This window comes from Vicugna pacos, chromosome 23 (genome assembly GCF_048564905.1).
Source record: "Vicugna pacos chromosome 23, VicPac4, whole genome shotgun sequence".
Lineage (NCBI taxonomy): Eukaryota > Metazoa > Chordata > Mammalia > Artiodactyla > Camelidae > Vicugna > Vicugna pacos.
Window position 1 is genome coordinate 15,089,272 of NC_133009.1, and position 25,528 is coordinate 15,114,799.

Here is a 25,528-nt window from a genome sequence, read left to right on the forward strand (position 1 = left end):
ATTTTAAGCTTTTGTTTCTTCTAATAGAAAATAAATTTACACTTCCAAAAGAGCAAGAAAAAAGCTGTAAACTTCATAAGTCTGTGTAAAAATGTCTCTAACATGCAATGGCATAATCCCTAAATAGAGGAAAGATATGGATAGGTGAGCGAAATGTTTGCTTTTAGAGTTGCTTCCTAAAATCTACTGTATTTTGGAAACTGCTCCCTGTCAGAAGTATTATCCTTTCTAAGTTGTAAGAATTAAGGTTTTGTTTTGTTTTGTTTTCACAAAAAGGATGCTTCTTCATAAGAAGTTTATAATTAATGTGTGGTTAAGCTTAGGTCATACATTATTTGGAAACACATTCTAAGGACTTTGAAAGCCTTTTTAAGAAAACAGGAAATCTATTTTGATTCAAATTGTTTCCAACAAAAACAATAAATTAAAAACATTATTTTGTTTTTCACTTTCTCACTTATGAGATGTACTGCGGGGAAACCTTAAAAACTTCCTTCTTTACCAGACTCTAAATATGGAACGATGTAATCACCTGTGTTCTGTATAAAATATGACAGTGTACTCCATCTTTTTTCTCCACATGAAATCAGAAATATATCTTTTAAAAAGAAAAAGATTATTGATGTTAGATTTAGAAAAATATAATTTTGTCAATACTTATAACAGTTCATTTAATTGTGGAATGTAATTTTGGATTTTCTTTTTTCTTTTTTTTGGATTTATGTAGGTGCCTCTAATTTTCCTAGCCAAAAAAAAGAAATGAAAAGAAAAGAAAAAAGTGCCATCTCTATATAACTATAGATTTCTGAATAACTGAGTAAAATAATGTGTCTCAAGTTCATTTATCAAATTAGAGGCTAGAATGTATATTAATGTGAAATATTTGATAACAAATGATGATATACACATTTATTTCTACAAAATGTAATCATCTTAAATAGTAAATAAAACCCCCTTGATTTCTGAAATCTATGCAAAAGTTGTACATACCTTGAATTTCCGGTATGGATGCAATAGTTAGTCCGTATTTACTCAGAATAGCATTCTCAGCCATAGAGGGTTTTACTTAAACTAGCAAGTGTATATCCTTCAGCGTAGAACTATAACCAACACCATAATAGATTAATTTGCTATTAACAGTTTCCTGCTTATAGGGATTAGCTTTAATGCTGCAGTAGTAAGTATCACACTCAATGAAATTTAGGATGTGCTTGCACACTATTAGTGAAAACATAAATGCCATTCTTTTGTATGCTGATATGAAATTGTCATTTTATAGGCCAAAAAGTGCTTGGATATTGGCAGTTTTATGTGGTTCAACCAGGATTATCATTAGCTGAGAGCTGCTACTGGAATATTCTTGCAATATGCTGATATGGTATGGTTTTCAGGAAGTTGTTTGCTTCCTTGTTGGGTTGTCAACAGCCCCAAGTGAAACTGACAGAAATAACCATCTCATGCAAGGAAGCCAATGGCACTGCTTAGTTTCAAGAATACCTTGAAAGGACACAAAGGTGAAGAAGATGTTAGGTTTCTGAGGAATTTTCCCAGTGGTACAAAGAATGTGTCATGGGTTGCCTGTGTATGTAAGTTTGCAATAAGGCCCTGTGATACCACTTCTTGGCTGAACCTAAATAGATATGCATAATGGCCCAAGAAGCAGCTCCGTGATTAAGACTGACATTAGAAGAGAAACTTCTTGTGCAAATGATGTTTGTAAATACCACTTAAGATGAATTTCTATGGCTAATAAAGTTGTTTGAAGAAGCATGTAGGAAATGGATAAACAAAAGTGACTCCTCATTGATTCAAAAATGCCAGTGGAGCTTATCTGGGATCTGTCAGTGCTGTATGTGAATTCTGAGCCTGTAAGAAGAAAGGCCATCTTGAGATACTCTCTGGTTTTACTAGCAGGACCTTTCAAAGCAGCTCACATCATCTGGCATTAGGTAATCATGGTGTTGAGGCAAAGCCAGAAGGTTGAGAATGAGATGCGTAAGGATCTTGCAGCCTTTGACAGCAGTCCTCGTACACGGCTGTGTACTGTTGATGAATGATGTCTGTTTTGTGATGTGACAATAAATAGCAATGATACCTGCATAATACCTCCTCCTCAAGTCATCTGGCAAGGAGAGCATCATGTATTATTTTGTTTTCCTCATTATGTAGCCTTCAAATCTTTCAAAACAGTCTTGTTTACATGGTTGAAGCGGTCAGGTACAGTGTCGTGAATGTGTGATTTGAACTTCTCTCCTAAAGACTAGCCTCCACTCAGGATGAAACCAGTTCCTCCACAAGGAAATAGTGACCAAAAGAGATGTATAATTGTGTCTTACAGAATTTTGGCAAGAGAATACTTCTTACTCTCTGAGGAACTGTATAATTATATGGACATCAGTATAATTATAATTGAATTTAGCTATTATATCCATATATTGGAAATAATGTCCTTTTTCAAAGGAGAAGAAATATCAATCTTAAATATCCAGTTAAAAGAAGTTGTCACTGAACTGGTTACACATACATCATTGGTGTGGCCCAGTTAGTTGCCAATGCCTTGTACCTGCAGTTTAGAATTCTTATATCACTTAAAAAATTCAAATTATTGTGACCTTACTTTTAGGATTATAGGCATGATAATATATTTAGTGAAATTTTGATTATGATATTAACAGAGGAGGAATTTGTGGAAGGCATTCAGAACAGTCTGTATTGTCCTGGTGAACCTGGACATCTGAGCCTCTGAGTAAACGGGCAAAAAAGTAAAAACAGAGCTTGTATTTTAAGATCCACAGTGTAACCTATTCTGAAAACAATGTATTCTTTTGGCCTTCCCTGGGGGTGCTTGCTGTCTGAAATCTTTTCCTTCAAAGGAAAAAATAGCTTGTCGAGTATTTTATAACACATGAAAAAGTTGTTCCCAGGCACTGGACTCACAGGAACACTTTCATGGTTGTCAGTGATTGCCCTGAGTCTCTTACAATTACAGATAAGTGTGTCTTACCAGTGTTTGGTGTTGTTAAAGCTGAATATAGTTCCAAAATGCCCAGTGACGCTGAGACGTAAACTTCTTACAATTCAAGAATGCACAGATTCATGTTAGAACTCGGTGAACTTTGATTCTAAAGCCATCATTGTCATGAAAACTAAGATTTTTCATAATTACTTTTATGAGTAATTACCGTTATCACCTCTGTGAGTATAAGCCTCTCAGAGCTCCATTTCCTAAGTTTAAGCTCCTATTCTTGACTAGAACCATGTATCAACTCCCTTTCCTTAATGCACGTTCCATGATTGTCTATAAACTACAGAGCAAAATTGTGTGTGAATCCAACCAAGATTACTTTATACTGTTTCCGTTGGGGGTTTTAGGTTTGGAAGTCCTTCCTTAATCAGTACTTCAGATAATTGTATGTTAGGATTGAATGTATAGGATCCCACATTCCCTTTCCCCTCGCCTTAAAAATTCAACTTATTCATAAGTTGCCAACATGATTTGATTGTCTAAAAAAGTTGCCTTTAGTGGAAAAGTGAATTTTTATCATAGATGAAATGATTGCTGCTTTAAGCACACAATAGGGTGCATTCGGAAGTGGTTCCCATGAAGGCATTTGTGAAGTGCTCTGATGGCCTGAACTGACGAAATTGCAGAGACTCTTCGATCTGTGCCAGTGCACTTGCCACAGGCGTCCGATTTCCTGTGGATGTTGACCAAGGGACCTTGTACAAAAAAATATAAAATAAACTTACAAGAGTATTCCAAAGAAAGGATCTCATGGTAGACTCATTCTTAGTGATTTGACATATTCCTGGTCCCATCTCCAGCTTCTGTTGCAATAATCACGGCTCTGTGATAACTATTTACAGCCTACACATTGCCAGACTTTACTGTCTCTAAGTCTACATTTGCTTCTTTTGCATTTAAGTAATTTGTGGAACTTATCCAGGTGTCTGGGTAATGCTGTGCTTTATCATCGACAAGCCAAATAATAGGTTAGAATGATGGTGCTGGCTTTGGAGTCAATATTGAGTCAACTGGAGGAATTAGCTTGCGTCTAATAAATAAAATAACTAATTTTACTTAATTAGGTGCAGTCTAAAGACATGCCTTATCTTTTCGCATCTATACCACCCATGTTTTTACTTCTCTGTTGCTTCCCAGTTGCCTAGCACCATAAATAATTGATAAATGTTTTTTCAATAAAGGAATGTGTCGAAGAAATGTCTGTAATATATAAAAATACTCTTTTTTATTGAAGTACAGTTGACATACAATATTTTGTTAGTTTCGAGTATGCAACATAGTGACTCAACAATGAAATACATTACAGAATAATCACCATGATCAATCTAGTAACCATCTGTACCATACAAAGTTAGTACATATATTCCTTTTGCTGTACATTCCTTTTGCTGTTCCTATTACATCCCTGTGACTTGGTTATTTTATAAGGAAGTTTGTACTCTTAATATCCTTTATTTGTTTCACCCAGCCCCCTTCCCTTTCCCCCTCTGGCAACCACTAGTTTGTTCTCTGTATCTAGGAGTTTCTGTTTTGGTTTGTTTGTTTTGTTTTTTAGATTCCGTCTGTGAGTGAAATTGTATGGTAATTGCCTTTTTCTGTCTGACTTATTTCACTCAACATTATACCCTCTAGATTTATCCATGTTATCACAAATGGCAAGATTTAATTCTTTTTTATAGCCGAGTAATTTTCCATTGTGTGTGTGTATGTGTATGTGTGTGTGTATATATATATCCATTCATCTATTGATGGGCCCTTAGGTTGCTTCTGTATCTTGGCTACTGTAAATAATGTTGCCATGGACATAGGGGTACCTATATCTTTTTGAATGAACGTTTTCCTGTTCTTTGGATAAATACCAAGAAGTGAAATTACTGGATTGTATGGTAGTTCCATTTTTAATTTTTTTAAAGGAATCTTCATACTGTTTTCCAGATTGGATGCAGAAGCATATATTATAATCTGTTTTCTATTAAGCCAGACATTTAGATAATTATACAGTGTCTCTCTTCTCGTTAAACCTTTGTTTGTTTTGGAAAACATAATTATTTTTCATGAAAGTATGTTAACTTATGTTAACATATAATGAGGTTATTTTTATTTTTACATGAATTAAAACATTTTGAGGTAAAAATTCAAGCAAAAATATAAATATCAATAGTTACAACTCACATATTCCATTGTTCTTTGATGTGTTCAATAATTTTTGAGACTGAAAAGGGGTTTTGAGATAAAAAATTTGAGAATTGCTGGTGCAGAGAATGGGCAACATATATTTATGTATACAACAGCAATAACCAGTTATAATTTAAAATGGAAAAAAAGTAAAATAGCTAAAAATAACCTTACAGACCTATGTGAAGTACACCAAAAATGCTCTATTTCAGAATATTAAAGGGGACTCAGTAAATGGAGATTCACACCATGTTCTTTGATGGGAAGTTTCACTATTATGAGTGTTCATTTGCCTTAATTAATTTATAGATTTCACATATATCCAAACAACAGAAATATGCTAAACCCATGAAAAGGATTATTTCTATAAAATTTAACTAAATGACTATAAAGTTTATGCAAGAATAATAGGTTAGAAACTGCAAAAAATTTTTTCGAACAAGGATAATCAGGGAAACCTACCTTATCTGATGTTAAATTTACAGCAGAGAATCAGATAAAGAGAATCAATTATCTCAAAACTGGCTTCACTATGTGCTGGGCAAATACGTGTATATGTGTATATCCATGTACGTTTAATATATGAGAAAGGAAACAGTATTCAACTTTACTCACAATCAAGTATATATAAATGTAAATAATTCTTATCAGTTCAGTAAAGATAAAATATTAATATTAGAGGTAATAGTATTGCTAGGTGCTTGTAAATTGTTGAGGGGCTGTTGTAGATTAGAGTAACCTTCTCGGACAGCTTCTTGCTACTACCCATCCAGTGCTTTAAAATTTTCATAATCTTCAATGTGGCAAATTTATTTCTAGCAATATCTCCCACAAAAATACGCAGAAGTGAAAAAGGATACACAAATACGTTCACAGCAGCACTTTTTATAATAAGACAAATTTTAGAGTAGCATATATGTCTACACGTTGGGCAATGATTAAATAAATAACAAAGAAAAACTGCATGTAGAATAATAGTAAGCAAAAATAGGGAGTATGTTTCATATATTTCACAAATCCAACTCTGTAAAAATGTATAGCAAAGTATCAGGAGTAGATACCTTAATCTATTAACAGTGGTTGTCTCTGGATTCTGGAGTTATGAATAATTTTTATTACCCTCTTTCTGCCTTTCTGTTTTTCCTAATTTCTTTAGCAATGAACTTGTATCATTGTTAAAGTAAACAAAAGTGTTACAGTTCAGCTAACTATTGGAGTTTCAATTTATAGGTGAGGACAAGCCAGGCAAATGAGATTACTGCGCTTTTCCATCTGACAGTAATTTCCTTGGGTAGTGCCTCCCTGTTCACAGTGTAGTTTTTGTCCACTTGCCAATAAACGGTATAACTTTAAACAAGTCACTTTACCGCTGTTGGTCTTTAATTTCCTTGCCTAGCAAATGAAGTTCCTTCCAATTTTAAAATCTAATTTTAAAATAAAAATTTTAAATCCAATTTAAAATTGAGTGATAAAAGATTTAAAAACTGTGTTTCCAACAGAAACGTCTTTTGCTACAATCTGTATGCCTCTCTCTTACTACATATTTTCTCCTAAAGTTTTCTCTTCTGTGTTTGTGCTTCTGGATCTCCTCCTCCCCTCTCCAACATCAGAGGATTGAGAAGGATTATAACATCATCTTTCTGCCTCTGCCAGTAATACTCAAGGCAGCATCCATATTCTAGTGTTCCTATAGGAATACCATTGACTGTCATCATCTACACGTCTTTGGTGACACTCACTGTTACAGAATTTATAAAAATCTGTGGAGATTCTAAGAATCTAGATATAAACGGACTGACTTAAGCTTGATCGTGGATTGCTGTTGCTTGTTGCTTCTCGTCTTAGTCTATTTTGTTGGACCTTCCTGACATTATACTCTCTACTGTTATACACACCCCAGGCTTGGGTACCTGTATTTACCATTCAAAATGACTAGCACTTTGGAAATACTTGGGTTTTTTTCGATGATGCTATTATATATTATTTGAAGTGTAGTTTGCAATCTGATATTTTAACTCTGTGCTGCTTACTAAAAACTATTGCTATATTTAGTTGTTAATTCAAATAAATCACTAAGTATGGTACTGGATAATATGAATGCATACAGCCCAAATGATAAGCCTTATGCATATGCAGATCCATTCACCTGACATCAAATATAATTTTCTTATCATTTAACGTATTAAATTTTTTAGTGTAAAGTTTTAATCTATGTTGCATACTTTAAATGGAAAAGCAAACCTTAGATTGATTCTCTTTGTCTAATTGGTCATCTGGGGTGGGATATATACTGTTTGATGCTTCCATGTGATTCATGTGTACTGATAAATTTCTTTTTAAACTTGCAGCAAATAGTGGCAGCAATAAATGCAGGGATTATACCTTTAGGAAACACCTCCAATCAAATCAGTCACTGGGATTTGGGAAGTTCCTTCTTCTTTGCTGGCACTGTTATTACAACCATAGGTAGGAGACAACTTATTTTGTGGTTTTTTTTTATTTTGATACAGCTTGTAAGCTAAAATTCATTTGTTTGAATATTTTTTTTACAGTTGGTCAAAATGGTCTACTTAAGGTAGAAAACTAGATTTTAGTAAATTGATTTTGAAAAGACAGTTTAAAGGTTTGAACGAAGGAATGCTGGAAATGAATTAGTTATTGTTTCAGAATACTGAGTTGTTTAAAATACATATGGAACTTGGGAGCAGGGCAGGTGAGTCATCTGACTGATGGATAAAAACATCAACAAATGGCTTGAAATGATTTTTGTCGGGGGGGAGCAAGTAGTTTAAAATTTTTCTGCATCTTTGATTTTGTAGTGCAGAAAGAAATGATTTGAGTACAATTTTGACATTCTTTTCATGAAGTTCTTACTTGATATCACCCTTATCAATTTGTAAAATTTAAATCTACATTTCAACAGATTGTTCCTGTTCTCGTATGCCTGTCCATAATGAATACTTCAGGGCAGTTTTTTTTTATACATTATATTTTTCCAATAACACAAATGTATAAAAAGTTGACACTGAAATGTGAGGATTACAAAAAGAATGAAAGTTTGAGCCCTTGCCCTTTTGCCTTTTAACTATGTTGTTTGTCATAGTGTTCAAAAAGAGTCATAGTAGAACAGGGTCTCTTTTTCAGGATTGACAGTGCGTACACTCAGCACCCTCTAGGCAGCAGGATGGGTTCATGTAGCTGACTTCTCTTCTGTTAGTCATCCATGCCTGAGAAATATCCAGAGGATATAGACGCAGACCCCCTAGTGACAGCCATGTTTGCCATGCTGTGGGGATTGGAAGGGCTTACACCTGTCTTGTTTCATGGAAGAAGGTGGGTTTAAAGCATAATTTTCAAGATAGGAAAGGAAATTGACTCATCACAGTTAGAAAGGAATTTAAAGCAGAAGAGAATATATGTGCAAAGGATATCTCCCCTTCCACATATGCTTGTGATGAGAGTGCTTCCATGGGCCTGATCTCTGATTTGGGGGTGTGAATTAAGATTTGAAAAGTTTCAATTTTACTCTTTGATGTCACTGATGAATTATGAAGTATATAAGGTTTTCAAATCAGTACTTTATATCAAAGTCCTAAATAAGAAAACATGGACTATTTATGAGTGAACTCTCACTTAAAATTTTCATTGGAGAGGAATCTGTAGTGTCCTGTCATTACATAAATCCACTGTAATGTCTCTTTGTGCTGGATCACTTACCAGTTAAATAAATACCTTAGCATGTTGATTTTTGCCTTTGTTAAGAGGTCAAAGAACTATGTTTACTCTTACATTTCCATCAGCTAGGTCAAAAGTTGTGTGGCTGTGAAAATCTGGAAGATTGGCAGCCTTGATTTCTAACCATAATAACAGGTTAACTTTAGAGCTTAGACAGCTTGGCCATTTCTACTATGGAAATAACTGTTTATTGTGTAAACTACTTACAGTCTGGAAGGAAAAAAAAGCTCACAGACTGAGTGAGAATGGTTTGTTTCTGCCCAATGAAAACTCAAAAGTCTACGTTATAACTCATCATGACCACCACTAAATTATTCTGCAAGAGACTTAGTCATTATACAGACTTACTGTTGCATCCTGTGTTTATAAACAGTCTCATTTTTTGAATCCCAAATTCAGTAAGTTTTGCAGACATATACTTCAACACATGAAAAAAATAAACCATTATTACCAGCCTTACCCCAAATTACAGCCATTAAGCACAGTAGCTGATTATTTAGATTGTTTAGGTAGCTGCCTGCCAGCCCAGATTTCCTACTGTTCTATCTCAGGCTTTAGTCTTAGGTGGATTAAGTCATTCTAGGTCAGCCACATTTGCTCCATGGTCTTTTGCTCCTAGGTCAAGGCCATCTCCTCCGACCTTGGACTGGATCATGCGTGTCCAGGGCAAGGTAAAAATTTTGGCCTCTGTCATAAGTGTCCATTTGACATCCACATAACTTTGGTAAAATTCAAAGCATAATTGTTAATATTGCTAATGATAATGATTGTTTAATCTATGAAGTGGTTTTTAGAAACCATAGAAATTATAGCTTCTAGCCCTAGCTGCATTGCATCAGTTGTTTAAAAAACAGAACTTGAGACAGCTTGGAAGAATAAGTTGCAGTGGCTTTTGTAGGGTGCCTGACACAGGCAGTGTTTCATGGAGCTGCATTGGCTGCAGTTGTCCCAGATTTTTCTATTCCATGTTGGTCATTTGTCTAAGAAGCCAAAGTGGCCCTTACTATTTATTAGAAATATACCAAGGAAAGTTCACTTACACAAAACAGAATATTAAAATGTAAGGCCTAACTTCAGAGAATCTCTTCACATATCTACACATTATTTCCAACATCATACCCTTTCCACAGCCTTCACAGTTGCACAGACTAAAATCCATTCTTGACTGTTCTCTTTCTCTCATTTCTCGCTCCCAGTTCATCAGTCAGTCCTGTTGGCTCTGCCTTGAGAGTCGATCTATCATTTAATTACTGTTCACCATTCAAACTGCCACCATTTTGGTCCAAGCCAGCATCAGTCATCTTAATGCCAGCATCCATGTATAAAGAAACCTTCTGCTCAGAGGTAGTCTGTGGATTTCAACTCAGTTGGAGCAAACCCATACTCTGTTGCTCACCTCACCTAGTAAGGTACAAGTTCTATGAGGTTAGGGATTTTTATGTGTTTGAGACTTTTCTGTATCGCCAGTGCCTGATGCATACTGGGTCCTTAATGATTATTTTTGGAAGTAAAAACAGATGGGTGTTCTAAATGATATAAACTGTGGCTTGTAGGAAATTACAAAACATGAAATTAATACTTATTACACTACATTCTTAGCTCTTTCAACAAGTTTCATTACCAGCTTGTTTGTGTGTTCATTTATTTATTCAAAAAACATAATCACTCTGCTCCTGTAAACATAAAAGGTGGATTACTTGAGCCTGAGTGGCACACCGACCAGTCAGGGAGGCCAATGGGAAAACGGTCATTTACAATGTACTGTGTGGGTTAAGAGCACTTGATGGGAATGTCTGGGAGGGCACTGCACATAGATATTGGGGTGGGTAGGTGGATAAAAACAGGGGCAAAGGATACTTCCCTTGCTTTAGTAAATGTGGTCCTACTTGAGATTGGAAAAAGAATTGAGCATTTCCCAGGAGAATAAAGGTGGAAAGGGAGCCTTCCAGGATTCCGGGGCTCACTTGGGAAAGATTAGGGGTAAGAGAGAACGTGGTCTGTCTGGGAACTACAAGTTACCTAGAACAGTGGTCTGTAGTTGAAGGGGTTCATCCCCAGGACCATGTAAATCATTAGGTCAATGTAGTAACTCCTGGTGGATCAGTTCTACTTTTGCCGCTGCCAGGAGCATAAAGGAAATAAGAACACAGTCCTTGTGTCCAATCTAATTTGGGAGATAAAACTGACAATTATGAAATAGTGGAAGAGTAACAGAAATAAGTCTTGTATAATGAAATATTATATAGATTGATGGCTTCAGTGCTGTAAGAATTGAGAAAAAGGAAAGAATGTGTGGGCCAGAACTGGGAGGAAAGTCTGGGTTGGAGAAGCTGGATTTGAACTATGCTTTAAAGACAATGTTTTGTTTTCAACTGATGTAGAGGAAAAAGTCTCCCAGGCTGTGACATGGCTAAGCAAAAATACCAAGAGAGAATGAGCCTGATGTATTTGGAGGATAGAAAATAAGTATTTGAAGAGAACAGAGGAATTGTTTAAAGGAGTAGTGGGAAATAATGACGAATTCTGATGGGAAAGATACAGTTGAATATAATTTTGGACCTACTGTACTAAGATACACCATAGATTTTTTTTTTTTGGAAAGTTATGGTTAAAAGTGGTATCAGTAGATGCATCCATCAGGAAGAGGATTCATGGAGACCGACAGCTGAGAGAGCAGCTGGGAGGCCTTTTCTGTGACCCCTGGAAGGGGAGCCAGAGTGTTGACTGGAGTGATTGGAGCTGGTGTGGAAAGATGAGAGGAAGACCAACAGTTAAAACGATTTGATGCAAGAATCCATAGGCCCTGATGACTAACACAGTGAAGGGAGAGGCATCAACATGTTGAATATTGAAATGCAATGAATATTTAGGCAGTAGGCTGGTAATTCCTAGGCAGTTGCTGGTCAAGCCTGTGAAAAGAAAGGAGTTGAAAAATGGCCAGGATTTTATACCTGGTGTCATAGTAGGAAGCTCCTTTCTAAAAGTTTTCTCCTCCTCGATTTTTATTTGTTGGTTTCTTCTTGAACTTAGACAGACTAGAAAGACAAGGTGGACAGGCTCCCTCCTGGAGCTCACGCTGGGGTTGAGGAGACCAGCCATCAGTCGGCACCACAGAAAACAGAGACCATTGTGGACGGCGGCAGTAACTGCTGCGTGGGGAGTTCCTGTGACAGAGAGTAGATGGTGGAGCCGGGGCGGGGAGTGGGAGGTGTTCTGAAGCAGACTGTTTCCAGCACTCTCGGAGCAGGTCACATTTAAACTGAAGCCTAAATGATGAAAAGAGATCAGCCAGGCAAAAGAGAGTGCAAGGATGAGTTCAGGAGGAGGGTGCAGCCTGGCAAAGAAGAAGCCAGGTTAGTAAGGTTCACAGGAGCCAAGCCTGTAGGACTTGGTCGGTCATGACAATATTCTCAATTCAGTGGGAAGCTGTGGGACGACTGAAGCAGAAGGGAGGCCTGATGTCACTCAGTCTGCCATCTGGAGGGCCAGAGGGGAAGCAGGGAGACCAGTAAGAAGGCTATTGTGTTACTCCCTATGAGAGAAGCTGCTGACTTGAACTGAAGAGGAAAGGGAAAAGTGAACAGCTACATGATTTTAGAAGGAGAGTTTGCAGATGGAGATGTACTTATCTCTGAGCATGGTGCCAGAGAGGGGTTAGTGGTTTAAATTTTCAGTTATTTTAAAGCTAATAAGAAATCACTTAAACTCTGGGGAAGGCTGTTGGCAAAAATGATGTAATGGAAAACTATCCCATTTGAGGTCAATTTAAAGATTAGAATAAGATGTAAGATGATTTTATTACCTGAAGGCATTCAAATATACTAAAATTGTCCCCAGTGGAAAGTAAATTGGAATGCCAGGGCCCGAATTTGCCCAAGCTTATCACTGAATCATCACGATCCCTGTGTCAGAATGCAAATAACAAGACACCACTGTGGTCTGCAGCAACTTTAAGATCCCAAAGCATCCTGTTAAGTCTTATGGAAAACATTTTCTTGGAGTAACACTTCTCCTATTTACAAAGGACCCTTGTTTTCTACCCCTTAAGTTACAGAGATTGGATTCAGGTGTGTAGTTTCTATGTTTAGTTTTCCTATATTTTGAACCAGCCACCGGGACTTTCAATTTGCCTTTACCCTAGATTGAATTATTGAATTGCTGAAGCTGTTTTGACAGTGGTCACAGATTTTTCTGCGAACTCCTATTTCACCTGTTGAAAATAATGCTTAATTGATTAGAAAAGCAAACAAACAAAAAAAAAAAGGAAAAAATATTAAAGTAGTTTTAACAGTCCCAGATGAAAAGAAGAGGTCAATTTTGAAAGTGTCGAGAGTGTATTGAAAACTGTGAAGTCGTATGCGTATCTTTAGAAGAGAGTCTAGGACCTTTCTGTTGGACCACGTGGAAAACTGTAACTTAAAAAACGAGGGAAACATTGTTAGGGTTTTTTCTGTTCAATTTTGTAATCTGATGAAACCACTATCTGAACTTGGAAATGAATAGACTTGAAGCAGTGGTGTAGAATTTGACAGTCAGCATATTCCCAGGGGATGATGTCATTGAAGCTTTGGGTGTTGGATGCTATCTTATTAATTTGGTACACTCATAATTCTGTGGCATTTCACTAGTCTCTTGGCTGTTCTCTGGGAACTGCATATTGGATTTTGGAAACCCATTTTAACGGAAAGTTGAGCTTTCATGTAGCTTAAAAAGCAAATAATCTTACAAGGAGACTTTCAGCTCTGACTCTACAATTTCATTGCATTTTCCTTTTTGCCGGTTGGTTAAAGTGGGTGATTATTTTTCTAAAATATGTAATTCTGGTCTTGTGCAGTCAAAGTACAGAAGTTGAAATTAAGAAATTGTTTGGGGCCTTTGATGCTCTGTTTCTCTTCCATTCCACTAAAATTATTGAAAATAAAAGCGGTCTCAGGATATTAACATATGTTCCTACCATTCAAAGTCTTCATGTAGGTTTATTTTCTAAGTTAAAATGCATTTCTTAGAGAAAATGTCTTATGAACGGTAATTAAGTTGGCAGAGTGCAAAATTGCATTTGATAGGCAATAAAGCTGAATTATTGCATAAGTAGTTTGTAGACTCCAAAGCAGTAATGAAATAGATTTGTCGTCTTCTCTTCTCGTTACGTATGTATGTTAATCAGTCACATGGAGGTTTAATTCAGAGCACCTAGTACTCAGAATCCTGTGCTAGTTGAAAGGGGATTTTGGAGCATTAGGGTTTGTAATCTTCCCAGGGGTAAGGCAGTATTTTTTTATTATTATTATTATTATTTTTTTTGGGTAGTAGGAGAACAAAGAGCAGAAAAGTTTAGCTATAAAAAAAACTGAAAGTCCCACTGAGAGGAGGGCTGGCTATGGTACCAGCATAGAAGTCATCCACGTCTTGAATGTGTTCAAGTCAGGAGAATAGCTTGTATTCTGTAACAAAATACACTTTTATATATTTCTGCATACTTTTGAAAAGTTTACAGTAACATATTTTTAATCTTCTGGAAAGCAGTCACTGATCAAATGGTGTGATCATGAAATTACCCAACAATTGGAAGAATTGTCATGAGGTTCATGCCCTGAATAGATACAAAATCTGTTTTTATCTTGTCTTTCCCCCCTTCCCAACCACTGAAATGCAGCACGTTTGTCATAGATTATAGGTTTTACGGAGCATCAGATTGACCTCTAGATATGCAAGTATTGCTCTGAATGTGTTAAAACTAGGTGAGATGATTATCAGAAAAATCTTTTTGGTAATTGTCTCAAGTGTTTCATTTGATAGGAAAGGAATGTAATAAGGTTTGTCTGGGCCTGTCTGCTTTCAGCTAGTAATTATGCTACGTATTTGTGTTCTTCCCAGTCCTTTTCCAAAAAAATCTAGACTTGTGCAATCTTAGAAAATTGGCACTGTTATTTATGTGGTCCTGTAACTATAACATGATATTAACAAAAGAAGTACCTGTGCCAAATGAGGTTCATGTGTAAGTATTGTGGTTTGTGGGCACATGAGGTACAATGCAGATAATGACTAATTCTAAATGGAAAGGAATTCCACGCAGCCATCTCTTGGTTCTAACGTACCTCTGGGGGAAATACTGATACTGTGACCTTTTGGAAGTCACAAGTCATCAAAAAACGCACAGTAATTACTAACCTTAAACTTCTTTCCCTTCTAACTTTATTTTTAAAGCAAAAGCAATTGACATGTGGGCAAGTTTGGCTGATGTGTTGTACCTCTCCTGTCTGAGCTTCAATTTCCCTTACTGGAGATGCTAACAAAGAGAGAAATTCCCAAAGGCAAGCAGCAAGAGCAGGAAAAAAAAGAAAGGGTGTGGAATAAATCATAATAGACTAAGTAGCTCCTGTTCAAAGAGGGCACATTTTGGTCGGTAACTTTAGTGATATCTGCAGATAACTTAGCAGAAACTCTGTTTCAATTTCATTTGATGCATTAAAAAATAGATGTAGACATGACCTTCTAATAAGTGTTACTGCAAGTAAATAACGTGCTGCAGATACTCATGCACTTAACCTAGTTGTACTTGTGTACTTTTATATAAATATGAAGACATTTCTCCCTGTTGTTTTAAAGAAGTGATCAGTAGAAAGAACACTGAATTTCATTTCAAAGAAATGGTAGAGTTATGTTGTTGAGCAAATCACAGTTCCTCTGTTACCCTTGATCTTATTTGTCAAATGGGGCTAGTGTTTCTCACAATCAGAACTGTTGTGAAGCTAAAATAAAGTTATGAATGTAAAAATAGTTCGTACACGAATGACTGTAAACTAGAGTGAGTGAATTGCATTACTTATTTCTATTATTTTATTATTAAAATAAGCCAATAGTATCTTTTGTTCATTCATTTCTACTACTAATGGTAACAAAGCAAGAAAATGTATTCTTTCTTAAAGCTTTAATCCATACATTTAAATTCTCATAATATATCTAATGTTCGCCTTCACATGATTTGTTCAAGTTTGCTCAAACCAGTTAGTCTCACAGTCCTAAGTGTCAGATTTGACTAGTTTCTTCACCTAATTTATTTTTTGTTCTATTGAAATGAGTTGATTTTAATGATATGTAGATAATCTAAAATGTGATCAAAATAATACATAATATAATAAAATGTTACTATTAGTTGAGTATAATAAAAATTAATCTTTGTATAAGTCTTTTTCTATATGATTTTTTAAAAAATCTATGCCTCTATATTAGCTAGGCTCTGCTAAGTTGCCTTCTGTAGTAAACAATCCTCACATCTTGACAAATAAAAGTTGTATTTCTTCACAGACTTCTGCTAGTGACACTTCTGCTCCCCATGTCCTTCTGGGACTACTTTAGCATGAGAAGGAGAGCTTGGGAAATTGAACACTGGCTAATCAAGCATCATATATGTGCTCACGTTCTTTTTTTTCACTCACATGACATTAGCCAGACCAGCTTCAAGAATACAGGTGGGGAAATGCCATGTGCTCAGAAGAACCAGGATATTTTGTGACAGGCCTAACAACTACCATAAATAGATATACTAATTAGATACCTCCTTGAATGTTATTTGATATTCAAACTAATTAGACATTATGATAAAATAAGTTATGTATTTTAATTTGCTCTTCCAAACTATGTCTCAACTCCATCACTGCGACAGGATTTTCATTTTTCACAACTAATGTTGTGCTTTTGAAGGAGATTGTGTTCTGAAATTACCTCCCTGTACAGTGGTTCATCAGGAAAACTGTCTCAAAGTGAAAATAAAAATCAATATGTAAAATTCTAATTTCAGCTTCTTGGCAGAGGTTTTGCTGTTACTGGTGATATTATATAGAGATTCCATTAGCATTTAGAGTACATTCATCCCTTGGTATCCAAGCAAGGGCTGATTCCAGGACCCCTGCACATACCCAAATCCACGATGCTCAAGTCTCTTATATAAAATGATGTAGTGTTGTATACAATCCCATGTTGATGTTAAATAATCTAGATTAATTGCAATACCGAATATAATATAAATGCTATGTAAATAGTTGTAAATCAGTGTAAATGCTATGGAAATAGTTGCCAGCATGTGGCAGATTCAATTCAAAGTTTTTTTTTGGAACTTTCTGGAATTTTCTTTTTCTGAATATTTCCCATCTGTGGTTGGTTGAAGCCACAGATATGGAACCTACAGATATGGAGGGCCAACTGTGTTTTAGTGAAGATCACTTAACAAGGTCAAAATCATGATGATAAAAACATTCAAACCATTTAGAAAAGGAAATTAAGAGACTCAGTTTACTTTTGATGTAGGGGCAGAACAACTCAGGGGTCAGCAAACGATGGCCCTGTGGGCAAAATCCAGCCTTCTTCCTGTTACGTCATTGTCAGAGCACAGCTACACCCTTTAATTTCCACGTTGTCTTTGTCTACCTTCATGCTGTGATGGCAGAGTCGAATAGTGCAGCATAGGCCATGTGGCTGACAAAGCTGAAAATATGTACCATCTGGCCCTTTACAGATAAGGTGCCAACCACTGGACTAAAGAAGAGAGTGTGAAGAAAGGGAAAATAATACAATTGGTAAATAGAAAACCTGGATTTGTCTTGATTCTAACATTGTTCTCTGTGTGATTTTGACCAGATCATTGAACTCCTCTGAACTGTTTCCTCTTGTGAATAGTCTTAAGTGACTTCCTGATAGATGAATAAGAATAGTTGTGCTTGCTGTCTCACAGGATTTTATAAAGACTCAAAAGAGAGTATATTAAATAATGTTTAACTAACTACTAAGATTGAAATGGATCATTTTTAAAGAATATGCTGTACTTCTCCATTCTTCCTCATTGTCCAGTGAAGGTTGAAATGAGCTTTGCGACTCAACTTCTGTGAACCTTGCAAGGGGAAACTTCAAGGGCTTATGATCATGTTTTCTGGAGAGAGGGCTCCTCGTGCATAGCAGATTCTCAGAGTGCTCCATGGTTTTCTAAAGGATTTAAAACCACTGACTTGAATAATTTCTATTTCAATTTTCAGACTGATAGAAAATAACATTTTGTAGCACTTCCAAAATTGACAAAAAAATACCATATTAGAAACATAGCAGCAATATGCTCATGTAAATGCTGGTCCATTAAATAACTGCTTAGAAAACTGAGTCTAGTGCTCAAGAGAGAAACCATGTGAAAATATATTCCTAAAAATAAGAAAACCTCATTCTACTGCCGAGTGATATTGTAGTGTCAAGTATTTTCCGTGCTTCCAAACGCCTGCAGATTTTGAATTGTTTTCTGTAAACATGATGAGAAACGTTCTATTTTAGAAAACCAGAGTATGCCAATCCCCATCCATGACAATTCTGGGTTTAAAAAAATTCAGACATTGGGGAAGAAATTCAGTAAAATAAAATTTAGGTGCCAGAAAAAGAAATCTCTATATTCTTCTGGGGATAAATTGAGGTGTTGGAAATTGTAGATTTGTGATAATAGGGAGGAGGATGTTATGATAAAGACCCTCTTCATGTGGATAATCTAGAAAGAAAAAAGTAGCATAGACCTGATTGTAAATCACATTTCATAACTTCTTTGTCTTCCTACAGTGTTTCCTGGTTGACTTTTATAAATATTTGCTGAATGTCTGAAGATGAGCAGTACTAATTGCCTTTCAAAATTCATGGCAACTCTAGGACAGATATAGAAATAAAAACAACTCAGGATAGGTGTTTTGTTGACATCAGTGCAGAAGAGAAATCATATTCTTTCATGTGGCAACACTGAGCATGCAAATAGTGAGGAATTATCGGTATGCTCACTCAAAATCAAATGCTGTATACTTTTACTTAAAATTTTTAATAAGGAGCACATGTACATGATTAAACAAATGAGAAACAGGCAGTATGAAAAAAACAGTGACAGCTCTCTTCCTCCTACAGCTGACCTCCCAGCTCATCGTCAACAGAGTCAACCACTGTTATCATTCTAGAAATCACTTGTATATATATATCTGTATGTGTAAGTGTATGTGTGCATAATTGATATATAAATGGTCCTTTATTATACAAGTGAAAACCACTCTATATCTTACTATCTTCACATAATAATAGATCTTAAATTTTTTTATCATTTTCTGAAGATTTACTTTATTGTTTTAGCAGCTGCATAGTATTCCATTTTAAGACTATGTCATGATTTCTTTAATCTCCTTTAATATCAGGTCTTGTGTTTACAAATTACAGTCTTTTTCCTTGCTCTACACTCTTCTTTAGTCCAGTGATTGGCAAACTTCTGTGGTTTTTCAATCCAACAGCACTACATTAGATATTTAAATGTTATATAACATATAACATATATATATATATGTATATATAAGATTTCATATTTTCCTGTGTCCAGTACCACTTTTTAACAGTCCTTTTCCTGTGCTTGCTTTTTAAGAAATGATGATTGTGACTCTATCAAACTGCATATATAAATTGGTCTTTTCTCATGTATGGTAATATGTGATTAATATAGAAATGGAAAAATGCAGAAATGTAGATATGAACTTTAAAGATAGAGAAAGTCATTACTTAATCTACTTGTCACTTACAATGGCTACTGGTTATACTGTGCTGCTTTACTTTTGTGAAGGAAAAAAGTTTTATTGTCTTATTCTTCAGACAGTATGATCCAGTCATTTAAATTGTTGTGTCGTCCAGTATAAGATTCAAAATGCGTCACTTAAAACTGTGAGAAAAAGAATGCAGCAGGCCATATAAATATCTTGTTATCGTGAGGACTTATCTCACAGTTAACTTATGTAATCCTCAGACAAGTTTTCCGTAAAAGTACGTGGGTGGAATAAATATTTGCATATTTGCAAATGGCTTTATTTTTTCTGTAATTCTGGAATTTTTTGTATTTTGTAAGCTGCAGCATTGATTATATAGTTTCTGTTGTTTCAATTCTGCTCCTTAATTATTTTAAACACAGATTTTTACTTTGGCAATTGCACATGTAGTCTCCTTTCAATATTAAATTACCCAATCCATCTCTTTTTCTTTACTTAATTTTGTCTTTTGATCCTAGTGAATTCGTTTTTTGTTAGTTTCAGGCTCCAGGTTTATAGATATGATGTCATGTTACCTCTTCTATTCTGAGTCCTGCAGTATGCCATTTTCAGAGACATTCTCTTCCTAAACATTCATTCATTCAGTTGGCGGGTATTTATTGAGCTAATCTTGAGTACTTTCCAGATCAAACAAATAGACAAAAAAACGAGTGGGAGACTTAATAAAGGAGTAAATTACATAGAATGTTATGTGTTAATTAATTACATAGCTTAGGGGGAAAAGTTGACCAGGAAAATAGGCTGGGTACGGGAGGAACAATTTTTAAGGCATCTGAAAGATATTTCTTTTCCAGTTTTTTCTGTTAACTTATTTTCACTTTGGATTTGTGTTTCTAAACTGTGAAACAGAGTGTGAATGGGGGCCTGAAAAGTTCTTTCTACTTAATTCAACATGGGCAGGCTTGGGAGCAGGATAACATAAGTACAGTTAGCTACCAATTGGTAACATTTCAGTCCACTTCTACTGAATGGAAAACCCTCCCATATTCCCCACCTAAAGGCTCTGGATTGTTATGGAAACCAGGAAATAGTATTTTTATAGCTATTATTCTGGGCTCTCTTTGAGAATAAGTAGTCTTGTTGATTTCTTGCTAATATCTTGCATTCCAGGATTAGGTTTTCTAATGGACTGAATTTAGGCTAAAGGACTTGATCTGAGGCAGTCTTCATACCTGGGAAGAGATTACAGAAAGGAGAAAAAGATACCGAGTCCCCATTTTTGTGCTTGTGTTTCATTTCAAGCTCCAACAAGAGTGTGTAAGAAATTAAGAATTAAGGATGCAGGGTGATGTGGAACAATAGTGTTCGCACTCCCTCCCTGTCCCCCACCCCCTGGAACCTTTCCTTTAAATTAAACCTTATGAATGTCAAATATATATAAAACAGATAAGAGGAACTGTTCATGTGTGTGCATGTCTGTCTGTGGTGGGGCAGGGGTAGTGGGTTGTATACAAGAGCAGGCAGCCTGTTTCCATAGTAGGCGAGACCTGGAGTTCAGATGGATCTGCGTTTAAACGGGCGGTACCCCTTTCTTTTGCTCATATGTGTTTTACTGAACATTTCTGAGCCTTAGTATATTTAAGACACCTTTTTCAGAATGTTACTTTGGGGATTAGCTGAGAACAATATAGCCAGTGTGCATAGGATACCGCAGTCCCTCACTCACAATAGATTATCAGTCCGTGTTAAGTGCCTTCTACACACATTTCCAGTTCAGAGTGTTCCCAGAGTTTGGGGGACAGGCCTTTCCCACACTCTTCTCCCAGTCATAAGGCTTAAAGCACACATTCTACTCTCTGTAGGAAATTGTGGAAAATCAATTCTAGACAGCAAAGGAAATTCCCCACATAAAGCAAAAATCTCCGTTAGGTAGGACAGAAACAATAAAAAGATTAATAGCATGTGGTCGATGAGCCACCAGCTGTTATAGTGTGGATTATTTTGTGCTTTTGATGGTTCTTTACTTGACAGAAATATATAAGAGGTGTAGATTGGTGAGACCTATAAAACCCAAGAGACATTGAAAAGTCAGGAAAATTGTGGCATCAGACTAAAAGATTTGTCTTTTGTACGGTCCCTTGTGTAACAGAATAAGAATAGCAAATAAATAAAACACTCAGTATGGTCTAGGCACTGTTTTAAGCACTCTATGTATGTATGCAAAAATTTTCATCCTGACAACAACCCTATAGGGCAGTTGCTGTCATTATTCTTACTTTCGGGTAAGCAAACAGAGGCGTTCAGAGTTTAAATAACTTCGCCGAGTCATGCAGCGAGCCTGTGGCATTAGTGCAGTTTTAAACCCACAGAGCTTGGCCGCAGTGTCAGAGCACTGGTAACCTCGGACCTGCATTGTGTCACATGTTGAGAAAAGTAGGATATTTATCCTTTACCTGAAATTTTGAGTGAACTGATGATAGCTGTTCATCTCTCCCTCCTGATGGGTAGGGACTTAGTTCTAAGACTCCACCTTTGTAGGTGAAGGGACGATGCTGTCCTTACCTCTGGAAAAGTTACTAGTAATTTGCAGAAAATCAGCTTGAAGAGCACTGGACTCTGATGGGTTCCCCCAACACTTTTTACTTGTAAATATTGAATTAAGCAAAGTGTATCTGCCTTTACCATGTGTGAGAACACCTTGTATGGTATTTTGGCTAAATGTCCTTACTCTCTTGATGTTGAGGATATTTAGTTTGTAAACATAAAAATGTACACCCTTAATTTTCTGTTTTAGTGTATTTTTTTTAAGATACACAAATGAACTAGTTGGAAGATATTTGTCAGAATTACAGAATGCATGGAAATCTAATCTCTTATTGGAGATGAATCTTAAAGATATTGGGTATTAAATTTAAATTGAGTTTAATCAGTGCCTCTTAATGATATGAGTGCTGTTTTCTTTCATCTAAATGACCTAACATCAGCTGTCAACCCTCCAGTTCAGTGTCTGGATAATTACACATTTTTCAGGTAGGTTGGCCGTCACACTGTCTCTCTTTTCCTGTCTGACACTGACAATAGTTGATAACTTTTGAGTTACTGCCCCAAGATCATCGCCAAGACAAGCATAGTTCCTTACACCATAATTTCAAGTTAAATTGTATTAAGTATAGACACACAACACTTGAAAACTTTGTGTTTTATCTCTTCAACCTTTGCTACCTAATTACCACCAAAACTTCAATTTTCTTGATCTCAGCTTTCCATATTTGTGTAACGATGGGGTTAGAATTCCACTGGCCATTGCAGTTCTTACAATTTATGATTTTGTTTAAAAAACTCAGACGCCTTTTCCCTCTCAATTCGTGGAACTTTATATTGTGAATATAGAAAAAGAGCAGGCCACCTCAGACGAGATCCTGTCTAGCAATCCTCCTAGAGATGTCGAAGCAGTTCCTCCGAAATGGCAGGCCTTGCTGGGACACAGGTACTATGTTTACCACTTGCTAATGAAGGATGAAAGGTCTGAGAGCTGCCAGTGCCTGCTTGGTTGGGGCAGTACACCGTGAATTGCAGTAACTCAGAGCACTGCATTTCGTCAATTATTTGGTATCAAATAGCGGTTTTTGTTCCACGGCATAATCTGCAAAGTGAAGAGCATGAAAGAAGAATGCTGGTTCAACTCCTCCTTACTCCAAACGTGTTTCAGTGGGGAAAGTAGCGTCAGCATGAGCATCAATGGCCAACTCTACCGCCATTATTTTCCATCAACAGTGGACACTTACTCAGAGTATCAGTGACAGTCCCTGGGCCACGCTTTACCAGCCAGGAAAGTGATGTTAGCCGACTGGTACTCATTGACTACTTGCCATGTGCCAAACACCATACTGTATCCTTTATGGGTATTATATAGCACATAATCCTCATTACTGTTTAACAAGTGGGAAAACTGAGGCACAGAAAGATTACTCTCTATATATATATGTGTGTGTGTGTGTGTGTGTGTGTGTGTGTATATATATATTTTTAAGTAAGTATCTCCATAACAGAGTGGCAAAGCTAGGATTCAAACCCAAATATTTGGGCTCTGCAGCCTGAAGTTTTAATCACTATGCTACTCTGCCCTCGATACCCTTGAAGGTAAATTTTAGTGAGCGTATTGGCAATTGAGGAAGATTTTTGAGTCTCAAAGATACTGTAGCTTTCTTAGGGATTCAGATTATTAATGTCCTCCAAGATCCAACTTTCTAAAATGAAAAAAGTGAAAATATTTTGCATTTATTGTATCTAGTGTATTCCTTTCAGGGCAATTTGATGAGAGAGATACTGTATAGTTTTATCATTTTACTGCTTATAGTGTTAAAGAAAAAATTATTCAGTGATACTTATTAAAGATTGGTAAGGCAGACTTTATTCAGGACCGTTGGGATAAGTGTAGGAATCACTGCAGTGGGGTTTTGTAGTAGGAGAGAGAGATTGGGTTCAACTCTGAATACCATGAGGCAAAGTCAGGATTTATAGCCAAGGAAAGGAGTGGGGATCAGTGGAAAGAAAATTATTAAAAGAAAACACAAGAAGTAAGCAGTGATTTTAGCCAAACTGACTTAACAGGATTCTTGCTAAAGGCCTGTCAGCAGTGACTGGGTGCCCCCCTGGTGATGGTGGAGGACAAGGTCACCAATCAGATGTTGAGGGTGATCAGATACTGAGGATGGGGGATTCTGGCTACACTGACTTAGTAGGGTTCTTTCTAGAACTGGGCTTGACACAGAAGGACACAGGAGCCTAAGGCTTAGTCAAAGAAAGAGCTCCAACAGCCCGACCAAAGTTTGATCAAAGAGAGAACCTTTTCCAATAGAGAGCGTGGTTTTATTGATCGCTTTTATGGTTTATTGTTTGATGCCGTGGATGATCAGGAATATAACATCAAATTATACTGAAGTTCTTATAGGAAAATTCTTTTAACAATAACCTTTAAAGTGTGATTTCTGGAAAATGCATTATCAGAGTTCAGATTCCTGATTTACAATCTCTCTCAATATGTGGGAAAACTTAGTTATTCAGATTTCTTGCTAAGAAATAGTTCCCTATTTCTTTCATGCTGTTGGAACATTTTTCTCCCCTCTTGGGACAGGAGGAGAACCAGATAGTACTGGGCAGTTAAATAGCACATGAATTTGCTGCTGTTTATAAAAATATCATTTCATTACATCTTAAACAGATCCCTGTTTATTGGCTTGAGCTTCAGATGAAATAGTTGGCCAATGTTTAGTGCTCATGTTTTATCAAAAATGCACATCTTTATGACTGGATAAAGAAATTGTGGAATATATATCTATATATAGAGGAATGCTACTCACACAAAAAAGAATGAAATAATGCTATTTACAGCAACGTGGGTGGACCTAGAGATTATCATAGTAAATGAAGTTAGTCAGAAAGAGAAAGACAAATATCATATGATACTACTTGTCTGTGGAATCTAAAAAAATGCACAAATGAATTTATTTACAAGATGGAAAAAGACTTATAGAGAAAACAAACTTACTGTTACCAAAGGGAAAGAAAAGGGAAGGAGAGGGATAAATTAGGAGTTTGAGATTAACAGATACAAACTAGTATCTATAAAATAGATTTTAAAAAGCAGGTCCTATTGTAAAGCACAGGGAACTATATTCAACAGCTTGTAATAACCTATCATGAAAAAAGAAGATGAAAAAGAACATATATGTATGTATAACTGAATCACTGTGCTGTACACCAGAAATTAACACAACATTGTAAATCAACTATACTTCAATAAGAAAGAATAAAAGGGAAAATTATCCTGATAATTAAATAAAGGATAGTCTTCTTAAAAATCTAAACAAACAGACAAACAGACAGACAAACAAAAACCCAGCACGTCTTTAAACAATTAGAATCGAATCCAGAACAGTTAGAGGCTCCCACCTTGGGAGGTTTGTGGGGACTGAGCTGCTTTCCTCCGCCTGTGTCCTGTTCACAGTAGACCGTTCTCACCAGCGGAGTGGTGGGTGAAGCCCTGGTGCTACTC

General features: G+C 36.2%; 1 protein-coding gene across 5 annotated transcripts in view; it reads left to right on the forward strand.

Annotated features, from left to right (window-relative positions):
- KCNK2 (potassium two pore domain channel subfamily K member 2) overlaps nucleotides 1-25,528 on the forward strand; it is a 110,710-nt gene that overhangs the window by 25,788 nt on the left and 59,394 nt on the right. For all 5 annotated transcript variants that reach the window (XM_031690030.2, XM_031690031.2, XM_072948537.1 and 2 more), the window contains exon 3: nucleotides 7,549-7,666. In XM_031690030.2, the coding sequence (XP_031545890.1) occupies nucleotides 7,549-7,666 (118 nt within the window). The remainder of the gene's footprint in view (nucleotides 1-7,548; nucleotides 7,667-25,528) is intronic.